We start from the raw sequence: 26,525 nt of genomic DNA on the forward strand, positions 1-26,525 counted from the left end.
ATTAGCTTATCAACCACGTTAGGGTGTGTATATACTCGATTTTGACATTTCTAAAATCTAATTTTCTCATTGGATTGATACGAAATGCGATAGAGAGCAACCATTAAAACAACACAATCTGTTCATACTAGAAGTAAATTATAGTAAAGCGAAATTTGAACCCGTAAACAACATACGAAATTCATAATCCGACAACCTCTTGGCTTTTGAATTATCAGGACTCATTGCTTAGTCTGAGATCTCCAATGGTTCGATGTTCCAGATGCTCTCCGCATATTCAGAAATGACCCTGTCTGAGGAGAAGAAACCCATTCTGGCAACACACTGGATACTCTTCTCCACCCAGCCATCCTGATCCTTATATGCCTCATCGACGAGGTTCTGTGTCTCAATGTACGAGTGGAAATCATCGCTCACGAGGTAATAATCGCCGTGGTCCGTGATCGAGTTGATGATGGCCGAAAAGGAGTCTGCGCTACCAAAGGTTCCGGATCGAATCGAGTCGAAGACAGCACGCAGGTCTGCATCGAAATGCATGGTTGAAGGGTTGTAGACGTGGGCGTGGCGAAGGTCGTCGACGTCTTCTGCGAGATTGCCGAAGAGGAAGATGTTTTGTTCACCAACTTCGCGAGTGATCTCGATCTGCGACGGGAAGTGTTAGTATCACTAATTTTTCCACAAGAGCGTAAGGGGGTCTCACATTTGCGCCATCACAAGTTCCAATGATCAGCCCACCATTGAGAACGAACTTCATGTTACTAGTTCCACTGGCCTCCATTCCAGCAGTGGAGATGTGCTCGCTGATATCGGAAGCAGGGCAGATTATTTCGGCCTTGCTGACGTTGTAGTCTTCGACAAAAATGACCTTCAAAAGGTCCCCAATTTCAGGATCATTATTGACCACATCTCCGACCTTGTTGATGAGATGTATGATCGTCTTCGCCATCCAATATCCTGGAGCAGCCTTTCCACCGAAAATTGAAACGCGTGGGACGACCTTCTTCCGATCCTGTGGGGACATTGCTTTGATTTTCAAATAGCGGTGGATCACACCAAAGATGTTAAGCTGCTGTCTCTTGTATTCGTGAATACGTTTGACTTGAATATCAAACAGTGCTGCTGGGTTGACTTTGACCGACGTGGTATCAAAGATATGTTTTGCAAGTCGGACTTTATTCTCGTACTTGACATTAGCCCACTGTGTCTTGAACTTTTTGTCGTCAAGATATGCCTCCAGTTTGTCAAGCAATGTCAGATCTTTCAAGAATTGGTATCCACCCAATTTAGAAGCAATGAGATCAGACAAGTGGCGATTTGACTGATGCAGCCATCTCCTCGGGGTAATGCCGTTTGTCACGTTTGCGAACTTGTCAGGGCCGTAAATCCGGACGAAGTCTTTGAAGATTGTCGTTTTAATCAGATCAGAGTGAAGTTCAGCAACTCCATTGACCTTATGAGAACCAATGATGGCTAGATGTGCCATTCGAACCATTTTGGGGCTAGATTCCTCGATGATGGACACGCGGGTCAACAAATCACGATCTTCGGGGAACTTTCTCTCAACCCATTGCAAGAACGACATGTTGATGTCGTAGATGATGGATAGATGGCGAGGCAGGAGGTGTCGAATCAGATCAACGGACCACTTCTCCAACGCCTCTGGCAGAACCGTATGATTTGTATAACCAAATGTGCTTTGGACAATGCTCCAGGCTTCGTCCCACTCCAAGCCCTCCTGATCAACTAGGATTCGTTGCAGCTCAACGATGGCAAGGGTTGGGTGTGTATCATTCAACTGAATGGCAACCTGGTCTGGAAACTCGCTCCAGGACCTCTTGGTTTTCTTAAATCTGCGAACAATATCAAATAGTGAAGCTGCACACCAGAAGTATTGTTGCTTTAATCGCAGCTCCTTGCCTCTATCAAGGTTATCATTGGGATAGAGAACAGCGGAAATGGTTTCAGCCCGTTGTTGATCTGCCACAGCACTCTCATAGTCACCTGCATTGAATTTTTGGAAGTCAAATTCACCGCTAGCAGCTTTGCTCGACCAGAGACGGAGATTGTTCGTAGTCGGCGTATCATAACCCGGGATTGGAACATCGTAGGCCACTGCTTGAACAATTTCACCACCTTCCCAGGAATGAATCAACTTCCCATCTTCATCGTGCCACTTTTTATCTTCACCATAGAATTGGATATCGACTGTAATATCGTGACGGGGAAATTCCCAAGGATTGAAATCCAACCAGTAGTCCGGCACTTCGATCTGGTACCCATTGACAATCTCCTGTTTGAAAATGCCATACCGGTAACGCAGGCCGTAGCCCCATGCTGGGTAGTTCATTGTTGCCAGACTGTCGAGAAAACACGCAGCAAGACGGCCCAAGCCTCCGTTTCCTAACGCAGCGTCGTTCTCCTGATCGATTACGTCCTCGATCCGGAAGCCAAGATCGGAAAGACCATCTGAGTTTCCAATTAGCAACATGGATCGACAATTGTGGCGTAGTTAGACAATACCCTTCGCAACATCCTTCAATCCGACGTTTAACATCGCGTTATCAAGGGCACGACCCATCAAAAACTCGAGAGAAAGGTCTAGTAGACGTGTAGGTCAGATAAAGATAGTTCTGTAAGAGCAGCAGTATGATCACGTACAGTATACGCGCTTCTGATCCGCAAAGGTCTGGCGCTGTTGGGTCTTATTCCAGTCAATGACGAGACGGTCGCGAAAGGCCAGAGCTGTTCCGGAATATGCAGCTCTAAAGATGACATTAGATCAATTGTCCGAGTAACATATCATGGAAGCTCATACGATTCATCACAATTGAATAGAGAGCGGGCGAGCGTGGTTTCCACATGTCGGACAACTTCTCTCTATACAATTCAGTCAGCATTGCTATTTCGAATTGAATGGATTCGGCCTCATTGAACATACCTCGAAATCACCTTTTGTTCGAAACCCATGAGGTGCCTATAGATGGTAAATTTCCCGTCTAGCATCCGGAGCTAAGAATACTAGGTCAAGAACGTACGACTTTCCGCCATCTATACAGCCAGTCAGCACCAGTGCAAACACACAATCCTCGGGCAGGGATACTAACGCTTCTCTCTGCGGCTCTGGAATACTGGCCTCGACCTTCTTGATGTCTTTGGGCCCGAATCCAGTGAACGTGCGCTTGTGCTTTGGGCGACTGAAGCCCGGGCCAACAGGGCCCTGCAGCTCGGAGATTGGCGCCGCCATTGAAGGCTGGCGTTCTCTCACAGGCGAAGTCATTGTGCCTGATCAATGGCAGGGGAGTTTTCTGGAGCTCAATTGATAAGTAGCTGGGGGTGGATGATGGGGGGAAGAAGAAGCTTGGAGAGGGAGGGGGAGGGGTGCTGGTGGGAGCTCATGGAGCAAGGCCAAGACGGGCGAAACTCACTGCACAGCAGGCGTGTGGAGCGTCAAAGGTCCTCGCGGCGACGTTGATGCGGGTCAATTGCTTGCGGGATAGAGTCGAGTCGAAGAGGTACAGGAGGTTGTAGAGGAAAGACAAAGAGGGTATGAGACGAGGGCGGGCAGCAATCATGTAGTTAGCTAGCTAGCTAACTAACTCGGGGGGTTCCGGTGACACAGCCAGGACGGAGCTGGTGATGGCATCAACCCGCGGTGCCTGAGCGCGCCATCGACGTCGCTGCGGGCCAATAGTGGCGGCCATGTGGACAAGGCCCGGAACAGGGTTTGACGCTCCGGGTTCGAAGGGTTCTGGGCCCCAAGTGCTTCCAAGGCACAATCCATGATGCCAGACAAGGAGCGGGTTTGCGGCTAGTAACGAAGTTTACACAGCAGTGAGTAGTGAGTCGTGGCGAGCAAGCCCAGGCGAGTTAAGCATCCCAGGCTTGAACCTTCGCCGGGGATCGCCCGCTCGGAACATAATACGATAACGATCCGGCTGATGACATCTGCGCCGCGGAGTAAGGGCTTCAGGCGGCTGTCAAGTGATGCGCGCTGCGAAGGCAGTACTTCTGTTGTGCTGTGCGAGTGACACGGCGCCGCCCTTTGGCCGGTGCAATCGAGGCGGCTGTCCGCGCAACATCGAGGTCGAAGCCATTGTGAAAAAAAAAGAGAGACAGAGAGAGCGAGGATAGAGACAGCGCAGTATTATTTTTTGTTTATCTAGCTATATATAATTCACCAGCTAATAGGAGTACAGCCAGGTGTCCTCCCTACATCCTGGGAGTATGAGGTGGGGAATAGTATTCCACGGAGTTCGTCACTGCATCATCCATGGCACAGCCTGGCAAACGGCTGTTATCGAGGAAGATATTCAAAACAGCGGGGGAATCCAATAAGAAGGTAATGTAGAAAAGGAAGATGAGACTTGAAGAGTACGCATAATGACTCCCCAGTAACTCAATCATAATAGACAGATGCAGGATTACATGGTGGTACCATAGAGAACAATTGGAAGACAAAATAGCGAGAATTTAGTGGTTAACAAGGAGTATAGAGTCAATCGCCTCAAAAAAACTGGGACTGTGTGCGTACTCGTACCGCAATAACATAAGAGTAAAACAAGACTGAGCTTTCAAAACAAATAAGATAGAAGATTTCATAGACAGATCAAGCAGGATATCAAAGAGAATGCGTGTTTCATGCCGCACGGCGCCGGAAATGTAATCAATTTATCGCCCTCCACATAACGCCGTCCAGAACCTGAGTGCCGCAAATGAGAATGGTAAAGAATAAAGGGATCGTCGGTAAGTAAAAAGCAAAGGCTACTGTAATATGGAGGCCAAAGGGCGGGGTGAGATTTGATTTGAGGTGCCGTTTTGAAATACGGGGTGCATGGTGACGGAAATTAAAGTAACATGGCCGAAACGAGGCTGGGGAAGCCTCAGAGATTAGGGATGCTGGTTGTCGGAAGTAGTTTATAAGATCCCAGAATCCTTCAGCGCGTTTCGTAGAATGGTTTCTTTGACGGCGGCAAAAACGAGTCTGATGTTGGAGGTATCGGTGGCTTGGGTTAAGCTGCAAGATAATTAGCTTAAGGTTCGGAATCATGACTGGGAGCGGAATCTCTTACTGAGGATAGAGGTTAAGGTGCGCCCGGTTGACTTGATTGAACCGCCAAAGAAGATACTTTGCGGCTCGGTTGATGTCATTTCCCCCTGAATAATCAGGGAAGTAGCGGCTGAGAGGGGAGCGGGCAAGCTTCTGCCGGAAAAGGTCGACTTTGTTAAGGAACAAAACAATACTAGTGCGCATAAACCAACGTGAGTTGACCACGGAGTCAAATAAGACTAAGCTTTCCATCATTCGATTCTATACGGTTCAAAGCGTGAGTAAGAGTGTTTTGGATAAGGCGAAGTGTGGGCTCCATACCTGGTTGCTTTCTTCCAGGAGTACCTGATCGTACTCGCTCAAGGCAACGCAGAATATTATTGATGTTACATTTTCGAAACAATGAATCCACTTCTTCCGTTCACTTCGCTGGCCGCCAACATCGAACATGCTAAAGAAGAAGTTGTCAGAAAGATACTTGTCTGAGACTAGGGCCTGGACGTACTGAATGCTGAGCTGGCCCATTGTAAATCTCGTCTCGTAGATACCTGTCGTCTTCGTTCGCGCTCTCAGGACATCAGCTTCGTTGGGTATATATTCAGGTGTTACAATTCGTTTGACTTCATCAAAAAAGCTAATAATCGGCAATCAGTGATAGATCATCGGGGTAAGGTGGAGGTCTTGGCATACTAGGGTGCGGAATCCATCAGATAGAATTCGTTCTGGCGGTCAAGGACGGCGGGGACAACAGGATCATTCCAGAGGTATGTCACAGCGTCGCCAATTTTAGGATCGAGAGGAATATTGGGGTCAGGATCGATGTTGTATTCGTCCAGAAAATCCATAAAATCGCGGACTTTTGGACTCGACGGCAGCATGTCGAAATCATACATGGCCGTCACCAGCGATTTTGCACACTCCAGTAGGTTTTTGTAGACCGTCAAGCGACACATGGATAGCTCCTCGACGGTATATCCGTTTTGGTGAATGATTTTCATTTGTTTCACGATTGTCGATTTTCCACTCTCTCCAGAACCTGTAACAGAACAGCGCGGTCAGACACAATTCGCTTGGGACTCGTCAAGAGTCCCCAGCTAGACAGGCTCTAGAGCATACCCAAAAGCAATATCTTGCACTCCCTTCGCAGTTTTTTCGAATCCTCCTCCAGCTTTTTATCAATCATCTGGCTTCGTTTCTTCTGTTCCCCCGAGCTTGGGCCGGGGCCCGAGCTTAGACACCCACCCATCGTGACCACGGAGAGTTCAAAGCTTGAACGTGCAAAACCCCCACGGTTCGGAGGGCGGGAAAAAAAAAAATTCGTCGCGATGTCAAAGAGTGGTATGGGAAAGCGTTAGTTGATGGGGCGGGAGGGAGAAGCGACCGGGTCGATAGCAGCAGCGAGCCGCGGCGGCGTTAGGCCACAGAGTCAGGCTAGCGATATAGCACCGCGAGGTGGTTGGCTGCGGGTTGTGGGTGGACGGTCAGGACGGTCGACGGTCGATTGGGGCCAGACACGGAGTATCAAACGACGGCGATTCAGGACGGCGCTACACAGCACGGGGGGTGCCAATTCGATCAGCAATTCGTAGAATGAGGAGAGTCCCGTCGCAAGCGGCTGGTGAACGATGAGCAGAGGAACAGCGGCGGCGGCGGACAGGCAAGCCAGCTGCTGGGGGGCGTGGACGGACGGGGCCGGGGAGATTTGGGGAAGCGCCGGAGGGCAGCGAGACGGGGAGGGCGGACTAGAAGGCAGCGGAACGGGGGGGCGGGAGGCTCAGGGCATGATTCGCGAGGGCGCAGGCGGGAGCGAGAGACGGGGAGAGGCTCGCAGACGGGGCAGGGCGAGGCAGCAGTAGTAGCGGAGCGGCGAGCGGACGAAGCAAGGTTGGTAGGCGACTCACTAGCGGGCAGCAGGTGGGATGTGCGGAGGTGCTGAGCTGAGCGAAGCGGCGGCGGCGGCGGCGGCAGCGCAAGTAGTAGCAGCGGCGGCGCGCAAAAGGGGGCCGATCCGTCAGCCCTGACTAAGCCGCCATACCGTACGTAACGCCGTACGCATGCACGCGGTGCAGCACGCCGCCCGTCTGTCCCGTCACGCCCCGTAACTACGCTCGCTGGCTCGCTCATCGCGCAGGAGCGAGGCGACGACGGCTGCCCGCGCGGGCGCCTGACCCTGGGGTTTCGAGCTGGCGCTTGCAACCGTCGCGATCCTTTTCGCCCTGATCTTCGCGCCAGAGGATGATTGTTTCGACCTCGCCCTGCCCGCCGCGGCGTTTCATTGGCTGGGCATCGCTGCGAGCCCGCATAACCATTCCTCCGTGCCCGCCGCGCGCAATCTGGCCGGCCCTAGCACCGCTACACCACCACCGAGCTGCCTCCCCCGCACAGCGTGGATAACGTTATCATCATTAATATGACGGCGCCGAAGGAATTGCGACGGCGCAGTGTACGCGCAAATCCTGGGGCGACGCTGGCGGCCTGTGGCGGGTTTGTCCGCTCGCTCACGATTGCTCTGCCCCCGTCCTTGTACCGCCAGGTTCCCGCCCGGGAGAGAGCGCCTGCTGGGGGACGGCTGACGCCCGCCGGCCCGCGGTGCCAGCGCCAATGCGGTACGCGGCGGTACATCAAGCAGCGGCGTACGGTAACTAACGAACAGAACGCGCGGGTCGGTACGGCCGCCTGACGGTATGCGTACAAGGCGCCCGCGGGCTGTAGCATATAAACCCGCATTCGACACCCAAGGCGTTTTAGAGCTTCACGCCACGAGTCCTGCACAGACCGCCCGCGACCCGTGGTTCGGGATGCCACTTGCGTGTTTGTCCAGCCCTGATGGGGGATCCTTCCGCTGCTGGGCCTGCGCCCGCAAGAATTCTTAGTAGTTGGTTAAGATTGGGCATCAAACGTGCTGGCCGCAGCACAGGCAGCGTGCCGCACCGGCACGGCCTCTCCGTTCGCGCGCAGCGTGGACAGAAGCCCTCGTCACGGACAGTCGCACGGGCGTCCCACCGGGCGCGGTATGTACCACCGATACGCATGCTCTGTGCGTTTGCGGCCACGGCCATGCAAGTGCTGCCGTTGACGTTTTTGACGGCCCTGCTGCATGTGACGAAGGAGCGTGCTCGCTGGCTGGCTGTCTGTCCGCTCCTTCGCTGTCACCACCACCACCACCACCACCACCACCACCGTCGCGGTTTAGTTAGCACCGTGGCCAATGGCGCCCGGTGGGCATGGCAGTGTCTTTATCCCTTTCTAGCATTCACACTTGACTACTAGCTACCGTTGTACCGACTGGGCACCTGTCCTCTCGACATACTACGAGAAGTCGGTGCTGCTCAGCCGTGCACTAGTCATATTATTATTATTATTATTGTCTTTGCTTGTTTCGCCGTGAGAAACAAGTCTCTTTCCCCATCAAGCCACCTCCTAATAGTCGGCCTCCGCTAGAGCTAAGACGTACGTTGCCTCGAGACTTGAAGCTCCTATCAGGGCCAGTGCTGACTCCCGCGCCTGGGCGGACGGGACAATTGCTTGTCTCTTTCAAGTCCGCCCCCGCTACTCGTCAATCCCAATGTCCTGGGACAACATCATGAATTTCCGCCGTGGCACGCCAAGAATGGTGGCCCCAATTCCATCCTGAAGCTTGACGCCCTTTGTTGTACACGCAGAAATACCCGCCATGCGTTGTTACCTAGCTCATATTAGACAGCGAATATGCCATTGAATTTTTACTAGTTCAAATGAATCCCTGATTTGTTGAAAAAAGGAAAAATAAATCACATGCAACAGCCGGAATTTGCTGGTGGTCACCCATCCAACTATTCCGTACTCCGTATTTCATATATCAACATCAACACTAGATCAGCTCCACACTAAAAGGATTCTGCGTCGCAAAGATGCCACATTTGTGAAGGGCGCCGAATATTTTGCTATCAATTGTCAAACATCAAGAGCAGTATTCGTCAGCCACGGCATTGAACGAAGGATCTTGCAATTGCAAAACCTGCGTGGCAGTCGGGCGCAATTCCGGGTTGAATCGAGCCCTCTGCACAACACTTATAGAACGTCTTATAGCTCGATTAGATCGGTATAGGACATACCCCTTTTGAGTGATATTTCAGAGGTTTAAGCTGGGCATGGTTTCGTCGTAGGATCGTACCACAAATCCAGCAGACAATCTCCTGGGTTTCTAGGCGGAGAGAAAGCCAGCATTTTAGCGGTTTCCCAAAGATCTTGTGTTTATACATTCAAGAACTAAGCCGCCAGACCTAGACGGTTTGCGTCACGCACATATGGTGACGTAATGGGGATGAACAGGAGTGTCTCGCCAGCCTGCACGGTTCCAGCCCTATGAAGCCTCTGCAAACCCTGCAGCGGCAGCTTTGCTGCGGACATTTATTGGACTAGCAGCGGTAACGCTAGAGCCGGGTGGACTTAGTCACTCGGAGCATGGGCCGTGAAAATGCCCCCGATCTTCTCTAGACAATCAGTTCCCTGACACAGATGGTGCAGAAAACACATGATCCCGGTGGCATGATACCGAGAGAGTGGTTTCGCAGGCCCCTGGATGCCTTCATCCTGATCCTCCCGTCGTTGGTAGCAAAGTCAGTATGGTCCGAGTCAGCAGTACCCAGCATTGCCATTCTAAGAGGTAGGTGTGTGAAAACGTCTCTTTTTTGCACTTGTAATTTTCATTTTGCTCTTGGTACGGAGTGCACTGTAGATTTTGCTGCAGGGGCGAATCCTGCCAGGGCTAGAACTACCGTGTTAATACCACTAACGTTGGCATACATTATTCCTTCAGCTTTCTTGGTGACACCAGTAGTGTTCTGGCCTGAATCTTATTCCCCTGATCTTCGCTCTCCTTGAGAATCAATATGATCTGCTACTAGGTCAATAGTAGATGCCTGGGGTTCTGGCCATTGTAATACGTATTCGTATCTTTGTAGACACATACCCACGTGAGGGGAAGCTGCATATACTCCAGTTACGGAACGTCTTGTCTGTTTGCCTTAATTTGGCAAACGGAACATTATTGCAGGAGGTATATCTCATCATCGATGCACTGTTCTTCTAACCCTAACAAAGGATTGGGCTCTAAGTTCAGTCTCATTTTTACTTAGGAAGAAGGTAAAAATTTTCCCCGGGTATCCTAGGCCAACAATGGATCACGGGTAGAACCAATATCATCTGTATCTTGCGTTGCCACAGTAGTCTACCAAGAGGGAGATACTGCGACTTGAAGCTGTCGAGATTGGCGCGTCTATTCGTTTTTCACCTATAACTATATAGTGCGAGAAAACGAAGCTATTGTGTGAGGTACACACAATGCACAACCAAGAGACAGAGCATACGGAGTACAGGCACCCAGATGAACATTATTGTTCAGCCATGAAGCCGTAGATGGGGCCGTGGACGATCCCTGCCAACCACTGAACGCCTGGGTAGGGATTTCAGTCGTCAGCCGCCCCGGCACCGGCCGATCCTTCGACCAGTAAGATGCTGATGTGTCTCTGCATAAGGCATGTTTAAGCATTATTCGACCATGGACCCGGCCCAATTCGAACTTCTTCCCGAAGTGAGGGCATATTCCCCGTCTTAAACAAAGCGGATTGAAATCAAGTTTTTCGGGCAGTAGTGGAAACAGGAACGGGCACGGCATATGACTGACTCGGATATGAATGGCGGCAGATCGGGTGGTGAGAAGCAGCTCTCGATCGGGGAATTCGTCGACAATAATAATACCGAAAGGCAAGCCAGCCCCGGCCAGGAACCAGCGCACAGTGGTTTTTCTCGCCAGGGCGCGGATGGCGGTTTTGATTCGTGGGAAAGGATTCCGCCTGGAGCCGAATCGACGCGGCCCCTTGGGGCTGGGCCTCGCCTGGGGTGAAAGGGGGGGGGGGGGGGAAGAGAGGCTTCTTACCTAAGCGCGGCCGTTCGAACTTGGGCGGAAATATCGCCGTCAGATGACCCTGACTAAGGGGCTGCCGGCTCGCCCCTGCAACGCCTTTTGAGGGGCAATAACTAACTCATAGGTCGCCGACGCTGGAGGGTAGTTAAGGTGTTCAGGGCCCGGGCGGCAAATAATGGAGGTGAAGAAACTGGTATCTGCAGGCCACAAGCTTGTTTTGAGGGCGTGTTTACACGTCACAACACTCGCCTGTGGCGTGCCCCCGAGCATTAATTGAGTAACTACTTGGTCCATAGCAGACAAGCATGGGCGAAGCGTCCCCAACGGTTTCCAATCGCCTCCGTGTAAATTGGAGCGTAGCGGCAGGGGCAATGGCGGACCCGTGTATTTTAGTTGAACTAGCTGATGCTACGACGTCGAAATTGTGATTGCAGAGCAACGAATGGCGCCGGCGGCCCCTGTCGCGCCTGGCAGGCGGGGGGGCCTAGACGGGCCGTTGGACTGGCCTCTGACGCCATCAGGTGGTGGCCGCGCAGTGGGGCGGTGAATGAGAAGTCGCGTTGCACGGCAGGAGGCCGGAGTTTATAGTTGAGATGACTTGCGTTGCTGGCCTGCTTTGCTGTGCTCGAGCTTGGCCGGCCGGCGGTGACGTCGTTAGCTCAAGCGACTACAGCGCCATGTGACGGGGCGGCACGTGCTGTACGGGGTACGTAACTATGTACCTGGGCCCGGCGAGCGCACGCCCGCCCGCGCTGGACTGGGGACTGGGGACTTGCGACCGGCTGTTGCGAGATGGTTCTCGCTCGTTCGCTGCTAGCCGGCGAACTAGGCGGTGGCATACCCTTATTAGTTGGCTGGTGAGCCCTGGGCTGCAGACTCAGGCTTGGCGTCGTTTCGGAATGCCAGGCCTCGCTCGCTCGCTCGCTCTCGTTGTTGCTGTCCGCCGCCGCCGCCGCTCGCTCTTCCACCCACCACCACCGCCCACCGCCCCGTCGCCCGCCACGCTGCCCGCCCCCCCCCATCGCCCGCATTGCCTCTCCCGCCCAACGACCACGCCCGCCGTCCGCTTCGCCATCCAGCAAGTGATGCTCACGCCGTCTGTCTTGCCGCACTGACTGCCTGCCTGCCTGCCTGCCTGCTTGCCCTCCCCTCCCCCTCACTTCCTCCCCCACTTCACCTCTTTTGTCGGCTCTCTCTCCACCGCCGCTCCTCGATCCGTGGCCCGTCACCACTACCACCACCACCACCACCTCCTTCACTGCCCGTCCAAAAGCCCGCTTCCGTCCTTTTTGTCCTCGCAGTTGAGTTTCCGAGAAGTGGACGGAGGTGTCGCTGAGTGTGACGGGGGATTCACGCCCGCGTTCCTCCATCGGTCTTCAACATGGCGGAGTTTGTGCGCGCTCAGATCTTCGGCACCACCTTCGAGATCACAACGAGGTAGCCGATGCCGCCTCCCCTTCCGCCATCCCGCCTCTTCTACTGCTCCAGAACTGACAATGCCGGCGTCGCAGGTACACCGACTTGCAGCCCGTTGGAATGGGCGCCTTTGGTCTCGTTTGGTATGCTCCCATCCATCCCCTGTCGCCACCCCGCACGGTAAACACCCGGCGACGTCGACGTGTTTGCCCGCGGAAGTGTGTGTGGATTGCGACTGATGCCGTGTCTGCAGCTCTGCTCGAGACCAATTGACCAATCAAGCCGTCGCCGTCAAGAAGATCATGAAGCCGTTCAGCACCCCCGTGCTTGCCAAAAGGACTTATCGAGAACTCAAGTTGCTGAAGCATTTGCGTCACGAAAACGTGGGTGTCTATACTCGCTGTTTCCACAGGATGCTTTGGCGCTGACCCGACACAGGTTATTAGCTTGAGTGACATTTTCATCTCGCCGCTGGAAGACATGTACGTTGCCTACGCACGCCCCCGCAATTCTCTACATTCCATAGAATTAAACCCCCATCCGGGTGCACTGACCAGGCAACAGTTATTTTGTCACCGAATTGCTTGGTACAGATCTACATCGCCTATTAACCTCCCGCCCGCTAGAGAAACAGTTTATACAGTATTTTCTCTATCAGATTCTGGTACCTATTCCGCCCTCAATCGACGGTATTGCTTGGAATGATGCTCATGACAGCTTTAGAGAGGCCTGAAATACGTGCACTCCGCCGGAGTAGTTCATAGAGACCTGAAGCCAAGTAATATCCTGATCAACGAGAATTGCGATCTGAAGATTTGTGACTTTGGCCTGGCCCGCGTTCAAGACCCTCAAATGACTGGCTACGTGTCGACAAGATATTATCGCGCCCCCGAAATCATGCTTACTTGGCAGAAATACGATGTCGAGGTTGATGTATGGAGCGCCGGATGTATCTTTGCCGAAATGCTCTCTGGCCGCCCGCTGTTTCCTGGTAAAGACCATGTGAACCAGTTTTCAATCATCACAGAATTACTAGGGTCACCGCCAGATGATGTTATTCAAACTATCTGTAGTGCAAATGTATTTTCTCCTCAGCTATCCTCCCAGACACCTTACTGACTATTCGGAAGACCCTTCAATTTGTGCAGTCTCTGCCCAAGCGTGAACGCCAGCCATTAAGCGAGAAATTCAAAGATGCAGACCATTTTGGTAATTTTGACCCTCACAATCACAGTTCTAATACTAATGACTCTTTTTACACAGCGGTTGACCTCTTAGAGAAGATGCTTGTTTTCGACCCTAAAAAACGAATCACCGCTGCTCAAGGTCTTGCGCATGAATACCTAGCCCCTTATCATGACCCAACAGATGAACCTGAGGCGGAATCGAAATTCGACTGGTCTTTCAATGATGCCGAATTGCCCGTCGACTCATGGAAGGTTATGATGTACGAGTCGTAGCTCCCATTCAACTCACCCCAGGCAGATCTAACGCATTTCAAATCTAGGTATTCTGAAATTCTCGACTACCACAATGTTGACCAGGGGACTCAAGACGGCCCGGAAAGTACCCCTATCGATGCCACTGTCGCTGCCCCCCAGGTACCATTGTGAATTGGGAAGCCAAGGCTCAAACTATAGAAGAGTACTTGCAGCGGCTCTACAGATCCTGACCATGAAGATTGTGTTCATTTATTAATTGTCTGTAGCCGGTAATTCGGGGTCAGCGTGCGGGATCTGTTTTTTAAGGGAGGGGTGTTTTGTGTCTGTTTCTCTACAACCGCTGCTATCTGCACTTCCACGGATGGACTGGTTGAAATTTTCCAACCTAGGCTGCGCTGACAAAGGAGCGTAACGATGGAGCGATACCCCGAGCTTGTAAGCTCTCTTTCCGTTTATGGGGAAATCTTCAACTTTGGTCGCTGGAAAAGGGGGCTGGATTATATGGATAGGAATTGGAAAAAGGAATACTGACGTAGAGATATCTTTGTGTAATTCTGCATTTTACCTACATTCTTTAAAAAGGCTGATATTATTTTTGCTCATTTGTATCACTACTGTGTCTGTGCTGCCCCTTGTCTGATGCCGCATCCCGGTACAACTGGCTTAGTAAGCCGCCTCCAATCTCCCGATCTACTTATCAGGCGAGCCGCGACGATGCTCTGGGTTGCTGAGAATTCCCGGCCATGTCCAGCTGGAACAAAGCATACGAGAACCTCGAATGATATGGGCACTCGCCGCACTTCCCAGGACCCTATCCTCCTGGTTGTCGATTTCCACCATGCGAGGTGAGTTCGACCCTTATTTCCGTCTTATCTGGTCGTTATCTAAAAAAAAATACCTACCACACAACGACCAACAAGCCCGCTTCTTCGGGATCCTTCTTCCCCGCAATGCATGCCCGTTTGCTTCTTAGGCCTGTGCTGGGCACACTCGCTGACATCTATCAATTTCTCTGCTGACCATGACCCAGAGGTCCCGAGATAGAACTATCTTTCTGCGAAGATGGCACCGACCCCGTGGGCCAGAACGACTGGTCCCTGCTACCATTCATGGCCCTGACCGACGGCGCCCACGCGTACGCCTCCTCCCCTTCCCTCCCTAGAAATCCAGACTCCAGGATCAAACCCCAGACAGCTAGCTCACGAAGAAACCATTGACCCAGATCCACGGAAGACTTCTCCTACTTCACGCTTCGATGCAACGCGACGACGACCGGCGCGGCGGCGACCTCGCTGTTTGGGATCTCGTGCACGCGCCAGCTGGCCTCGAGCTCGCTGGTCAACCGGCCACCGGAGGTGACGCGGTCCACCGTGCAGAAGGCCGTGGTGGTGATCATCAACGAGCCGAAGCATTTTGGCCAGCTGCGCGAGAAATTGTCGATTGTGACTTCGGCTTGGTTTGCGCAGAGGTGAGGGGGCCGCCGGGTGGTTGTTTTGTTTGTATTTCTTTTTTGGGGGTTCTGACTGTCATGTTCTATTAGGGACTTCTCGGACACCGATATCTTGAAGGTGCGTTGTCTAATTTTTACCAATGACGAGTTTCTGACTTGGAGGACTATAGAAATTTTGGGAGAGCCTTAAGGATTGTCTAAATGGCGAAGCGGGCCAAAATGACCATGATCTTGGTTAGATCCTTTCAGACACGTTGTTTCTTGTGACTTTCGGCTAATAACTACCTAAGGGCTATCATTACGAGAAATGATTCACGAATTTAAGCATCAAACCTTAGTTCTGTTTAAATGTCTCTTGTTACAGCCAAAGGTGAAACAGACCTCTCATTATCTGGGAAGAATCTCGAATTCTTACATGACCATAGATGCTGTTTTTTGGATCTCGGTGTGAGCGATTATGCATGATACAGTTTTCCCTTATTTCGTTGATACCCGGCCTCCTGGATCATCTTGACGACTGCGCCGATCCGGCATTTGATACTTACTCGCAAACCGTGGAGAAGCCGACATCTCTAAGAACTAGCGAAAGAAGTTCATGTATGGAACCCAGTCAGCTGTAACTTTCTATAAATTCATTAACCAGATACTAGTGCTTGCTTATATGGGTTTGCCGCTCCAGATTTTTGGGAAGGTAATTGACCGACAGGCAACGCTGATCAAAGGCATTTAACACTAGACTAACGCGACCATCAGGGAAGCATGTTTGGGCCATACACTCCTCTACAACAACTTGACCTCCTCGCTGATCACGGCACAAAATCATATCTTGTTGGATCTACCAACTCATTACTTCTTCAACAGAAGGATCGATATAGCGATATTTTGATTAATGTATGCCATTATTTCTCCCATTAGAAGAAGATCTGCTAATATTTTGAAGCTTGACGAAGATAACATTACAATTTCTTCTCCTTCTTTACGATTGGCATTAGCTCTAACAGCTGCTGATCGACGATGGATCGATTTTCTTACGCAGATAATCAATGAGACGTGGGATGAAGCTCACCCAGATCGCCCCAAGACACATGGATACCTAGGATCTGAAGAGTTCATACGCCTTCAATTTGAAGAATACCTTCTAGCTTTGCTATCGTCCATGAAGTACCACGAACAATCCGCCAACCAGGCCCCTTCAACACCATCAAGCACTACGCCAAAATCACCAGCATTTCAGCCACAGCCATTAGATATCGACGGAGATCCAGCAGTGGACTTCAATCTTGACTTTTTACAGCATTGGCAAACAACCTCCAACTACTCATTATTCAGTCGATTGACGTCAGATTCGTTACTATTCTCTATTGTCGAACCCCGTCACCCATGTGCTGGTGGATTGGGGTTTGATGATATCCAACGCCGACTCGCTCAACAAGTATCTGAGCTACATCTCGATGAACGTGTCCGAGAAGGTCGAGAAGCACTGAATAGACACCTTGTCACGGGGCAAAAAAGAGTAACGGCTGCATTCAATACCTTTTGGTCCGACATCGAATCGATGCGCGAAGCCCAACGCAAAAAGGCAGACGAGAAAACCCCGCAGCAGACAACGGCGACAACGACGGAAGGCAACAAGGCAGCGGACAATGATCCTTCTCCGCGACCTTCATTCTCCTCCGTCCGATCACCCACGATTGGCTCGTGGGGCTTTGCACCTCGAAAGCCAACTGCTGCCGATTTTTCTCAAGCCCAGGCCAGTGTAGCTGCTGCTGGCCAACGGGCGTCTGCTTACTTCAGTTCGTGGGGCTCCTGGGCCACGGAACGGAGAAAAGAATGGCAGGAGAAGAGATCAGACCCCAATAGCAGACCTGGCAGTGTTCTCTCATCTCCAACCCAAACGCCCAGAGGGTCAACTACTCTACCCAACGGGAGTTTTATCTGGCAAGCCGACGACGTTATCAAGGAACGGCGGAGCAATGATGACAAACATCGGGATGCTCCTACTTCCCTCCCTAAAGAACTTGAAGAAGATGCAGAGGTGCCGAAGCTAGAGTTAAAAACTAATATTCTCGAGCGACAAGACCCTCCCGTAACCTCTCAGAGTGCGGCAGCATCTTCCGAAACAGCTAGCTCTACCACCGCGGACCCTAAATCGGTCCCAGAACTGCCACCTGATGCCCCAAATAAGTCACTGGCCCCCGATATGTCCTCTAAAACTTCGAGCTCCGACCCTCAGCCACCCAAGAAACCACGAGTTCCTCAAGATTCGGAGAAAAAGGCAAATATTTCCCCATCTACTCTCGATGAAGATAAATCCCGTGCCGCAATTCCTGAAGCCAGTCCTGCAGCAATCTCAAAGCAGAATAAAGTAGAGGCTGGAGAATCGAAAGATTAAGAAAGGGCTGCTTGGGATGGGCGAGTAAATACGTACGTACATGAATATAATGACGGTATATTTTAGGGTTTACATATATGGATAATGGTCTTAATTTGTAGTCTCGTACTCTGTACTGGAAGGGTTTTATACTCACTGCAATGCAGTGTCCTATCGGATAAGATGATTTTTGGGGACCGTGACATTGTGTCTGCGTGAACTACTTGAACGATTTATGCATTCTCCGTATCACTACGGAGTAAGTGGGTAGGGTAGGTAGTAACTAAACCTTACCCTTATTTTAGCCGCTATGGAGTAAATCGTCGCCAGTAGGCCTTTCATTATTAACTATAAAAGAGAAGAGATGCTGTACTCCATAACTCAGGTCGCATCAAATGCTCGACGCTTTTCTTGTTTTATGAAAACTATGGCATGTCTAATGCCGTACTGAAAGAAAACCACGCACCATTTCCCTGGAAACCCGGCTCGGAACCATGACTCTGAATAGCTGAATTCAGAAGATACACAAATTACTATCACTTGAATTGCCTCTCCACTTCCTTAAAAATGCAATCCCAGGGAGTGCACAGCAAATGTCCCAAATAAAACTTCCATGGCGAGCTGAAAGAAAAAAAAAAGCGAGCAGCTAGGCAATATATGCTAGTTCATCACCATCCAGTCGCTCAATGTATTCTTTTTCCATCAATGCCTCGATATTCTTTTTGATATCGGGAACCTTAGGTGGAAAACGGGCTTTGACCTGTTGAATGACTTCTTGCACAAGTTGTACATGTTTCAATTTCTTGCGGGACTTCATAATGCGGACAATTGCAGACTGTTGTATGGGTTAGCAATGACACAAACTACAGGAAAGAAAGAAAAGCAAACCTGGAGCAGTAATTTGCGATCTTCTTCAACCGTTTTGTGTGTATCCTCAGCCTCAGTTTTCTGTTCTGCTTTGACTTGAATGTTCAAATTAACCTTGATTTTTTTTGCTTTGAAGCCATAATTCAAGGAATAAGAAGTTCCAACACGGGGCTTGCCATCCTCTGGGGTAGGAAGAAGCACTTTTGCCTTAACTAAGATGCCAAGATTTGGGTCTAGTATGTCTGAAGACAGTGTAGTGGCTTTCTCAATTTCTTCGTAGTCCAGCGTGTCATGCTCATTATACAATAAAAGAATTCCCATTTGATAGGTTGAAACTTGGAAAGTATATGGAACCTTCGTATTTTTGATATAGTTTGCTTTCAGTTCGCCTTTGCATAGTTGCCAAAGCCATGTAAGCTTGCGGCCGCTATGTTTATCACAGTAAAAGCTCTTGAATCGTTCGGTTGTCTTCAGGATCTCAGCAGGAGGGATAAATTGAGAAGTAGGAGGGTTCAAAGGCCAGAACCCAGTTCCTAAAATTTGGAAGTGCGGATCAATCATCTTTTTACGATCCTCTTCGTCAAACGTGCTTGCTGCCCAGTCTTTATAGCTAGCATTTAAGTCCTTGGAAATCTGAATATCCTGGAACATGCGTTGAAGTTTGTTGGTATATTCAAACCCACAGGCTTCTTTAAGCTTGCTGATCATACTAGTCTCCGCATCATCAGATACGGAGCTAACATGAACAAGGCGCTTGGCAAGCATTCGCGAATAGAATTTTTGAAAGACGTCCTTATCTTCAATATATTTGAACACAGTCATAATCTGCGAGAGTAATTCTTCATATTCAGATTCCTCTGGTGATTTCACGCCCTTTTTGAGTAAGGAGTCGGTGTATCGAGCAAGGAGCTCGGGTGATTTCGTAGAGCTTGTGTGACAGAGTGCATTTCGATTCACAAACTCGCGACATGCATTGTCTAGTGATCTGACAAATTCTGACTCTCCGTTGAAAGCTGCTTCGACCATATTTCTGTATTTTGAATGTACTTGCAACAATGCATCGATGTAGGCTTTGGGCTCCACACTATCACCACCAGCAGCAATTTTATCGATAGCGGTAAGGCCGGCTCTTCTAACATGAGTCTCAAACTTGCTTCGTAGAGGGTCAAGGCCATCTTTAATTTTTGATAGCAGCCTATACATTCGAGCAAGATCATCCCGCCTCTCAGCATCTAATAGTACTTGGAATTCGTCACGCAGTAGTAACGAATGGGCGGAAACAAGAACATTCAAACAAGTATCAGTCAGGTTTTTTGTGATATCAGGGTGTAGGTAGAGATCTACTCGAGCTCGCTCCTCTTCTAGCCTAGCTTCCGCCTTTTTCATGTACTCCACAACACTGTTTTCGGCAACGAAGTTTCTCGACTCATTCTCGTAGAAAAGTTTGGTTGCCTCAATGAAAGGTTTTTCAAAGTAAAACTGATAAACTATTAAGGTTGTTTTGGATGTGTCGTTCTCATCCAGGCCTAAGGAAACGAAAGAGTCGACAATGCTTTTGATCTGGGACTGTTCGATAGTTTCGCCATTCCGTTGTTTCTCAACTAAATTCAAAACTGCAGTCATCACATTCTCATGCACTCTCTTGAAAAAATCTTCTCTCCATTTAACGAGATGAAGAGTATATACGTCAAAGATTTCTTTCTTCCCTTCGTCGACCTCTCGTTTTACCCAGTGTCGGTTTAAGTATCGGAATAAATGATTTATGTATTTTGCCGCAGTAGTATAACGTGACCATTCTCGAATATAAAATGCCAAAAGGGCTTCTTCAGAGTGGCCGAGAGAGGCTTCATAAATACCGTTTAGATGCCTCGTCAGGTAGTCACCGAGGGGAGTGTAAATTTCTTCTCCGAGGAGATGCGCTTAAATGGTTCACAATTGTATTCAGTTTCTCTTTATTTGTACTAAATATGAAACCAAGAACTTACATTTTCCGCCACGGTGGTTTGTATTCGACGAGTGGTGGGCAGGGCTTTGGAATTTCTGAGAGGTGCAAAAGTTATGCACGGCGCTGAATTGAGTTAGCGGGGCATTTCAAGGAAGTAAAATACAGCCCAAACTAACGTGTATATGCCCATATACTATTGATCTCGTAGGTTAGCATTCGGCACGCGTTGGGATAAGCTCAGATTGAGTTTGAATTGGACGTACTGTAGCCATATCTATGCCACTCTCAAGGTCGTTCATAACTCTTTCAACGCCCTGCTCGAGGAACAGCCATCTAAATACCAGTATCAGTAAGGTTGTGAGGTATAAAGGTAAACAGTTGATCATCTGGACACTCACGTCTCCACAGCCTCCTTCTGCTGAGGCAACATGTTGGAGGGCGGCATGCCTGCAAAGCAAGCCTGGGCGTGAAAGAAGGGACTTTCGAAGTTAGGACGGCGAGTAAGCAGGTGGAGAACTGTAGTCAACATACAGACAATATTTGGTCACCTATTCGGAGGAGAAAAACGGGTTTGCGGTTAAGCTGAGTTGTCACTACCCAACAAGTGAGACGAACACACAAGCTGTACGCCAGTTGATCAGTAGAAGGTAGATCTCCTGGCGTTCCTTGCAAAATATGGTAGGTCTCAGCTTGAGAGGAGTGGAGTGAATAAAAGAAATGGAGGTGAAGATGTGATGGAGTTGGAGTCAATATTGCCTGTCGGGAGCCTGGGAAGATGGGGTATTTAGGTTGGGAGGTATTTGACGGTACCACACCGCGCTCAAAGGCCGTGGGTGAACCTGGCGGTACCTCACGTCCGTCCGCACCTGACTCTCCTGCGCTAGAGTAAAATTGGTCTAGCGCCACTACCGTTATCGATAAGGGGCCTGACCTGATGACGTTCTTTACACCCTTTGTAGGCTGTTGTAGGCCGTGATGCTGGGCTAAATAATTACAGGACAGAATGCACAGCAAATAAACATGTTATACTAAGTAGAATAATGTTAAACTAGAATACTAATTGGAACTGTGTTGCTCCTATGGCACAATCTTGTTTAGAGACGGCCAAGCTTTTAATGTCCAGGCACGTTTCCTCCAGGAATTTCAAGCGGAGCAAAACCATCTATGGAGTAATGGCTGCCATATACTACTAGTGCGCCATATTAGAGAAGGAAAAGAGTAAATATATTTAGATATTGGGACTGTGAAATGTTGAAATTGAAGTTGACGTATTAATTTTGCTCACCATATGGCGCAGGCGTGGTGATCATAATTGATTGTACGTAATGTAAAAGTGGTTCTGTTAAACTCTTGCTCTGGAGATATACATTTGATCACAAAAAAAGAAAATAATTTTAGAACAATCGATATATTTTCCATTTCGCCTCGCTTCAGGTAAGAAATAACCAAACAATTAGGGAAGCCACAGCAAACGAATATTATGCCTCAAAAATACACTCAAGAAAACGTAACTAGCCAGGCTGAGAGACAGAAAGATAAACAAAAAAAGGGTATAAGGGCGTCATATCCTTTACTATGCCTTCTAGTATGCGCGTAACTGTAGGATATCAGAAAGAAAAATTATAGGATGAAAGAAACTACTTTGCGGCTACCCGTTCCACAACCCTATTCATTGGACCGTTAGTACCTGGGAAGCCTACAAAAGTAAGGAAATTAGCATACCTGAGGACGCTGATGGAAAAGGTCATTAGCCATGCAAGTAATGCAAGAAGCAGTACCGATGCTAGCGCTTTCTGTCTTTCGCATATTGTATCGTTCTTGGGATCAAACCTGTCATTCACCTTCGCAGATGTACACGAACTCGTCACATCCGATAGAGATTCAAAAGCTAAGCTTAAATTTGCTGACCCAAAAACAATGAAAACGAGATCCAAAAAGAGGAGCCTCATTTTAGTTTTTGGCGCTCGCAGGCCAAGTGGTTTTCCCGTGTACTCGTCGTATGTAATGTAGACAAGATAAACAAGAGCCACTGCATCGACAATGATTGCCATTTCTGCAGATGGCCCCTGGGGGTGGTCATACTTTGTAGCGTAATGACGGATGGAGCCTCCAAGGCCTAGTGCGGCGACAGAATATATGAAAACGGTCAGCCGGATAATAAGGGGGACCATGGGGCTTTGCAGAATGGTTCGCTGGAAACGCTTGGTGAATTTTTTCCGCCTCTGAGTAAGGCTCATATTGCCGAACCCGCTCTCCAAATCCGTTTCATCAGTCTTGCCTTGCCATGGTCTAGAATAGTCTCCAAAGTGCGTGTCTAACCAGTTGTCGTCCACTTTTTCTCCGCTCATTGCCGTCGTTTGAGTGTGTAGGGTGGACTGAACAAACGGTTTCCATCTTGACTGGAGCCGACCGTCATTGCTAATCCCATACCCTTCATATCTCGCGTTTTCCGATATAGAAAAGTGGTGGTCTGCGACGCGCGCTCCGCCAGGTAGAATTGGCGCCGATTGCGGGGAAATGCCCAATTTATTGGCCTGGGATGCACTTTGCACCCACGCTGTGTCAGTTAGCGACGTGTAGCTACAGTGTAACTTGCAAGTCAAAAATATCCAAAAAGCGCTTACCAGGAACAGTTCTCACGGGTAGACATCCTGTGTTTAGAAGGGGTTCCTGGAGGATTTCATGCTTTTCGCTGGAGGGCCAGCTCGGACCACTCTGGTGTGTCGGCCCCCAACGCTTCTCATCAGTTAAGCTAGATCGGGTCATCGACTGCCCAGACTTCCTGCTTGGAAGGGGTATATCGAGTAGCATCAGTTCCGGCGTCCGTCGTGAACCTCCGCTGCGTGTTGTTGAAAGCTGAGAACGCAACGAGGCGTCCCCATTCCCAGCCATGGCAGTCTTGTCAGAAGTCTGTGGCGGGGGGTGGCGGCTATTCTATCGACGGGGTCGCCAATACCGGTGGCACATGGTTTCAAGTTGCCGTGCGGTCGCGTCGGTGGATGTGCTCCCAAGTGTCTGCACACAGGGACGGGCGGCGAAAACGGGCGATGTGAAAGAAGAAAAAAGAGGCGATTCAAGAATGAAACATAAAACGAACGACGGCCAGGAGACAATCAAACAGGCTGGGCTGGCCAGGCATCCCTGATTTGGCCGCAATCTCGAGTCCGGAGCGCCAAGCCGCACATCGGCCGCTGTGCCACAGCCACCAGCCTCCCGCGCCAGCCTGGTTAATGACGTCGGGCGCGACCTGGCGAGTTTTCGCGAAGCCTCACAACGCACAGCACGGCGTCCATCTCGCGACAACACAGCCGCGCTGCTGAAAATGGTTGCTTTTCGAGTCGACTGTGCTCTCCAGATCGCCCCGGACCATTGAACCCACGCTCTGCACCCCGACAAATCCTGCGATGCGGCTGTTTCTGATCCCAATTTCCACCCGGCGCACCCTGCTCTACTGCAAAAAGGAGACCTCCGGCGCGGTGGCAGAACTTAGCTACCTCGACAGAATCACGAACAAGGCGTCGGCTACGTGGGTGAAATGGGAGGAGGCCGATGGAGGCTGGAAAAAAGCCCTGACCACCTACGGCCATCGCGTGCTGCAGCGCATCCCATATGAAGAATGGGGCCTCAAAAGTGTGCCCCCGCTGAACGCGCGGAGGGAAGCGCACGAATTGCAGTCACAGAAGCCCATTGAACTGCTTTACCCTGAAAACGTGATTCGCGAAAGCCGCGTGCTTGGGATGCTTCGAACGCTTGCAACAGAGCGCCAGGACCTGCATCGAAGGAGGATGTGGTGGAGTCTGGGGGTGGCTCCGCTGACAGCACCAATTGCCCTGATTCCAGTGTGAGAATTTCATATCCTTCTAGAGAGCGACTCTTTTATAGACTTTCTGGAGACTCGTTTGTCTGACGTTCGCTCCTCATCTAGAATACCCAATATACCTTTTTTTTACCTAGCATACCGAGGATGGTCACATTGGAGAGGTAGGACTCGTTTTTTTATTTTTGCCAATTTCTCAAGCTCAATGTGTCTAGCTCTGAGGGGCTCTCAACACCTCGAATTTCTCCTCAATCATCGTCTCGTCCAGCCGATATCCTCCCCCGCCCTGGAGCATCTCTATTCAAGACACTCTGGTCTTATACGAGACAACAGTGCTGTCGAAACAGCCAACGAAAAGGCTGTGCCGGATCCCATCACCCAACTGGAGCCGCCGGACGAGCAAATCCTTCTTGACATTGCTGACGGAAAAGCCCTTGCGAAAATGTTAGATGCACCAGAGCTACATGTCGAGGTTGAGCGAGCTGTTGCACAGGTACAAAAGCTATTGAACCATGGAAAGGGAACAAAATGATGTTTTTGATGAGTGGACACTGTGCCCACCTAGATAACGGTTCTAGCTATTCGAGCCTTCTTTGGATCTTTTTGATTAGGTGCCAGGTGAATTAACTCCATTCTGTGCTCTTTAGACCTCTCTGCTCATGTACATTATTATTTGGTCTTGTTAATTAGAGGCATATCACAGGGCGGCTGGGTAGGGAGTACGCGGATAGACTTGAAGGTCAAATCCAACATAATATACCTTGATGCTAAAAATGAATAATCTATAGCTACTAAAGGAGTCGTATTGACGCCTCGGCTATTAATCTATGAAAGCAAAACCTCGTTTTCCACTATCTATTAGACACGTGTACGGAGTAGTACTGTTGAGCAGGAGTCAGGTGACTTGTCAGGTGACCAGGTCTCCAAAGGAGGAACCGGAGAACCATAGGTTCGCCACCTCCTCTTCTTGACCATGGTACTGATTTCATTATCTTTGTCTATTGGGCTGGCAGAGGTTTGCTAGGGGTTTTTCATATGTTTTTTCCATAGCCTCAGTTATAGCATGTTCATTTATAAGTATTCATGTCTTGTTCATTAGAAGCAAGACCAGACACAATATTATAGACATTCAGTCACATGATCATTACATGCTTCTGTGTCATTTAATAGTTATGAGTCCAAACTCTTTCAAGAATTTGATTGTTATCTAAAGATACATTCAAGATACTTTATTTTACTCTTGTTACTCATACAAATAGAGATCACTATTAAGTATCTTGAGATCATACATTGAATTCTCTATTTAAGCTTAAATCTTAATTGTGGAGTTTATGAAGATCTAATGCATCTATATAATTCTTATCAATCTAAGTCTACAGAAAACCATAATCTAGAGTTAATGTCTCACTTCAATAATTAATTAAAAATGAATGAATCATCTAGAAGAGTTGTTATGCTGAATAGTTCTGATGATTGAGAAGAATGAATTGAAGACATCAAGTATTTAGTAAATCTTCACTGATTGTGATCATACATTAATTCAACAAAAGAAATGCATTCTGAACTTCAGAAATTCATTATAGAGAATTTTCTTTCTTCTGAAAAAACTGAAGAAACTGCAACTTCTGCAGATATGAAACATGTAAGAAATATGCAAAGAGATTGATACAGAACTTAAAAGAAGAGAGTTTTAGCAATGCAAGAGCTACAGAAGACAATAAGAGACTGTGTAGATCTGTCTCTGAAAATTCTTACAATAAGTGAATTGAGCAGTATAGAAGCTACTGCAAAAGAACATCTGAAAGCTCTATATGCTAGAAATGTGATGAATGCTTCTCAATTAAAAGCTAGACTAGTAGAGAGATTCAAAATTCTAGAAGATGAATTAAAGAATTAAGTAATTAAAGCATATTTACTGAACTATAAAGAAGCATTAAATCAGACTATCATGTACAATATGTGCAAATATATTCACAAATCTTTTGTCTTCAAACAATTTCTGAGAGCAATCTCTCAGAATTACAGAGAGTTCTTCTATATGTATCTGTCAAAGCTTCTAACTGAAGAGAATTTGAATTGAAAGCATGAGCTGGATGTTTATAGACATATTTAAATATTTCAGCAGACATTAAAGAAGAATTCTGAGCCAGACCAACAGAATAAGCTGTCAGCATACTCCATCAAAAAGATAGTTCAAAATAAGCTGTTGGGAAAGAATAATGGAAATATGAACTTAACATATCTTTGCAGAGAGCAACATGATTG

The 26,525-nt window shown here is 49.1% G+C and overlaps 8 protein-coding genes across 8 annotated transcripts; 3 read left to right on the forward strand and 5 right to left on the reverse strand.

Annotated features, from left to right (window-relative positions):
* Nucleotides 1-228: 228 nt before the first annotated feature.
* GPH1 (Non-essential glycogen phosphorylase) lies at nt 229-3,277 on the reverse strand (the record flags this gene model as incomplete). Its single annotated transcript, XM_049251722.1, has 8 exons — nt 229-642; nt 701-2,466; nt 2,521-2,598; nt 2,659-2,762; nt 2,816-2,877; nt 2,939-2,974; nt 3,036-3,048; nt 3,105-3,277. 8 exons carry the CDS (start codon nt 3,275-3,277, stop codon nt 229-231), a joined length of 2,646 nt encoding a protein of 881 aa, XP_049109527.1.
* A 1,637-nt stretch (nt 3,278-4,914) lies between these two features.
* On the reverse strand, nt 4,915-5,572 carry GPA2_1 (Guanine nucleotide-binding protein alpha-2 subunit; the record flags this gene model as incomplete). Its single annotated transcript, XM_049251723.1, has 4 exons — nt 4,915-5,014; nt 5,070-5,308; nt 5,369-5,498; nt 5,553-5,572. 4 exons carry the CDS (start codon nt 5,570-5,572, stop codon nt 4,915-4,917), a joined length of 489 nt encoding a protein of 162 aa, XP_049109528.1.
* Nucleotides 5,573-5,736: 164 nt separating this feature from the next.
* On the reverse strand, nt 5,737-6,293 carry GPA2_2 (Guanine nucleotide-binding protein alpha-2 subunit; the record flags this gene model as incomplete). The annotated part of the gene is made up of 2 exons (XM_049251724.1): nt 5,737-6,083; nt 6,164-6,293. The coding sequence occupies 2 exons, from the start codon at nt 6,291-6,293 to the stop codon at nt 5,737-5,739; spliced, it is 477 nt and encodes a 158-aa protein (XP_049109529.1).
* Nucleotides 6,294-12,333: 6,040 nt separating this feature from the next.
* Nucleotides 12,334-13,981, forward strand: HOG1 (MAPK protein hog1; the record flags this gene model as incomplete). Its single annotated transcript, XM_049251725.1, has 9 exons — nt 12,334-12,389; nt 12,464-12,511; nt 12,622-12,751; nt 12,807-12,850; nt 12,933-13,032; nt 13,092-13,448; nt 13,499-13,577; nt 13,632-13,815; nt 13,876-13,981. The coding sequence occupies 9 exons, from the start codon at nt 12,334-12,336 to the stop codon at nt 13,979-13,981; spliced, it is 1,104 nt and encodes a 367-aa protein (XP_049109530.1).
* A 612-nt stretch (nt 13,982-14,593) lies between these two features.
* Nucleotides 14,594-17,652, forward strand: LOZ57_002663 (uncharacterized protein; the record flags this gene model as incomplete). The annotated part of the gene is made up of 10 exons (XM_049251726.1): nt 14,594-14,655; nt 14,841-14,945; nt 15,033-15,278; nt 15,351-15,378; nt 15,431-15,494; nt 15,551-15,630; nt 15,686-15,857; nt 15,911-15,951; nt 16,014-16,151; nt 16,201-17,652. 10 exons carry the CDS (start codon nt 14,594-14,596, stop codon nt 17,650-17,652), a joined length of 2,388 nt encoding a protein of 795 aa, XP_049109531.1.
* Nucleotides 17,653-18,277: 625 nt separating this feature from the next.
* Nucleotides 18,278-20,888, reverse strand: CDC53 (ubiquitin ligase (cullin) of SCF; the record flags this gene model as incomplete). The annotated part of the gene is made up of 6 exons (XM_049251727.1): nt 18,278-18,466; nt 18,520-20,417; nt 20,484-20,566; nt 20,620-20,636; nt 20,707-20,776; nt 20,842-20,888. 6 exons carry the CDS (start codon nt 20,886-20,888, stop codon nt 18,278-18,280), a joined length of 2,304 nt encoding a protein of 767 aa, XP_049109532.1.
* A 1,192-nt stretch (nt 20,889-22,080) lies between these two features.
* Nucleotides 22,081-23,335, reverse strand: LOZ57_002665 (uncharacterized protein; the record flags this gene model as incomplete). Its single annotated transcript, XM_049251728.1, has 3 exons — nt 22,081-22,108; nt 22,166-23,000; nt 23,068-23,335. 3 exons carry the CDS (start codon nt 23,333-23,335, stop codon nt 22,081-22,083), a joined length of 1,131 nt encoding a protein of 376 aa, XP_049109533.1.
* Nucleotides 23,336-23,847: 512 nt separating this feature from the next.
* Nucleotides 23,848-24,792, forward strand: LOZ57_002666 (uncharacterized protein; the record flags this gene model as incomplete). The annotated part of the gene is made up of 3 exons (XM_049251729.1): nt 23,848-24,284; nt 24,369-24,424; nt 24,476-24,792. 3 exons carry the CDS (start codon nt 23,848-23,850, stop codon nt 24,790-24,792), a joined length of 810 nt encoding a protein of 269 aa, XP_049109534.1.
* Nucleotides 24,793-26,525: the final 1,733 nt, after the last annotated feature.

This window comes from Ophidiomyces ophidiicola (assembly GCF_022830035.1).
Source record: "Ophidiomyces ophidiicola strain CBS 122913 chromosome Unknown scaffold_7, whole genome shotgun sequence".
Taxonomy (NCBI): domain Eukaryota; kingdom Fungi; phylum Ascomycota; class Eurotiomycetes; order Onygenales; family Onygenaceae; genus Ophidiomyces; species Ophidiomyces ophidiicola.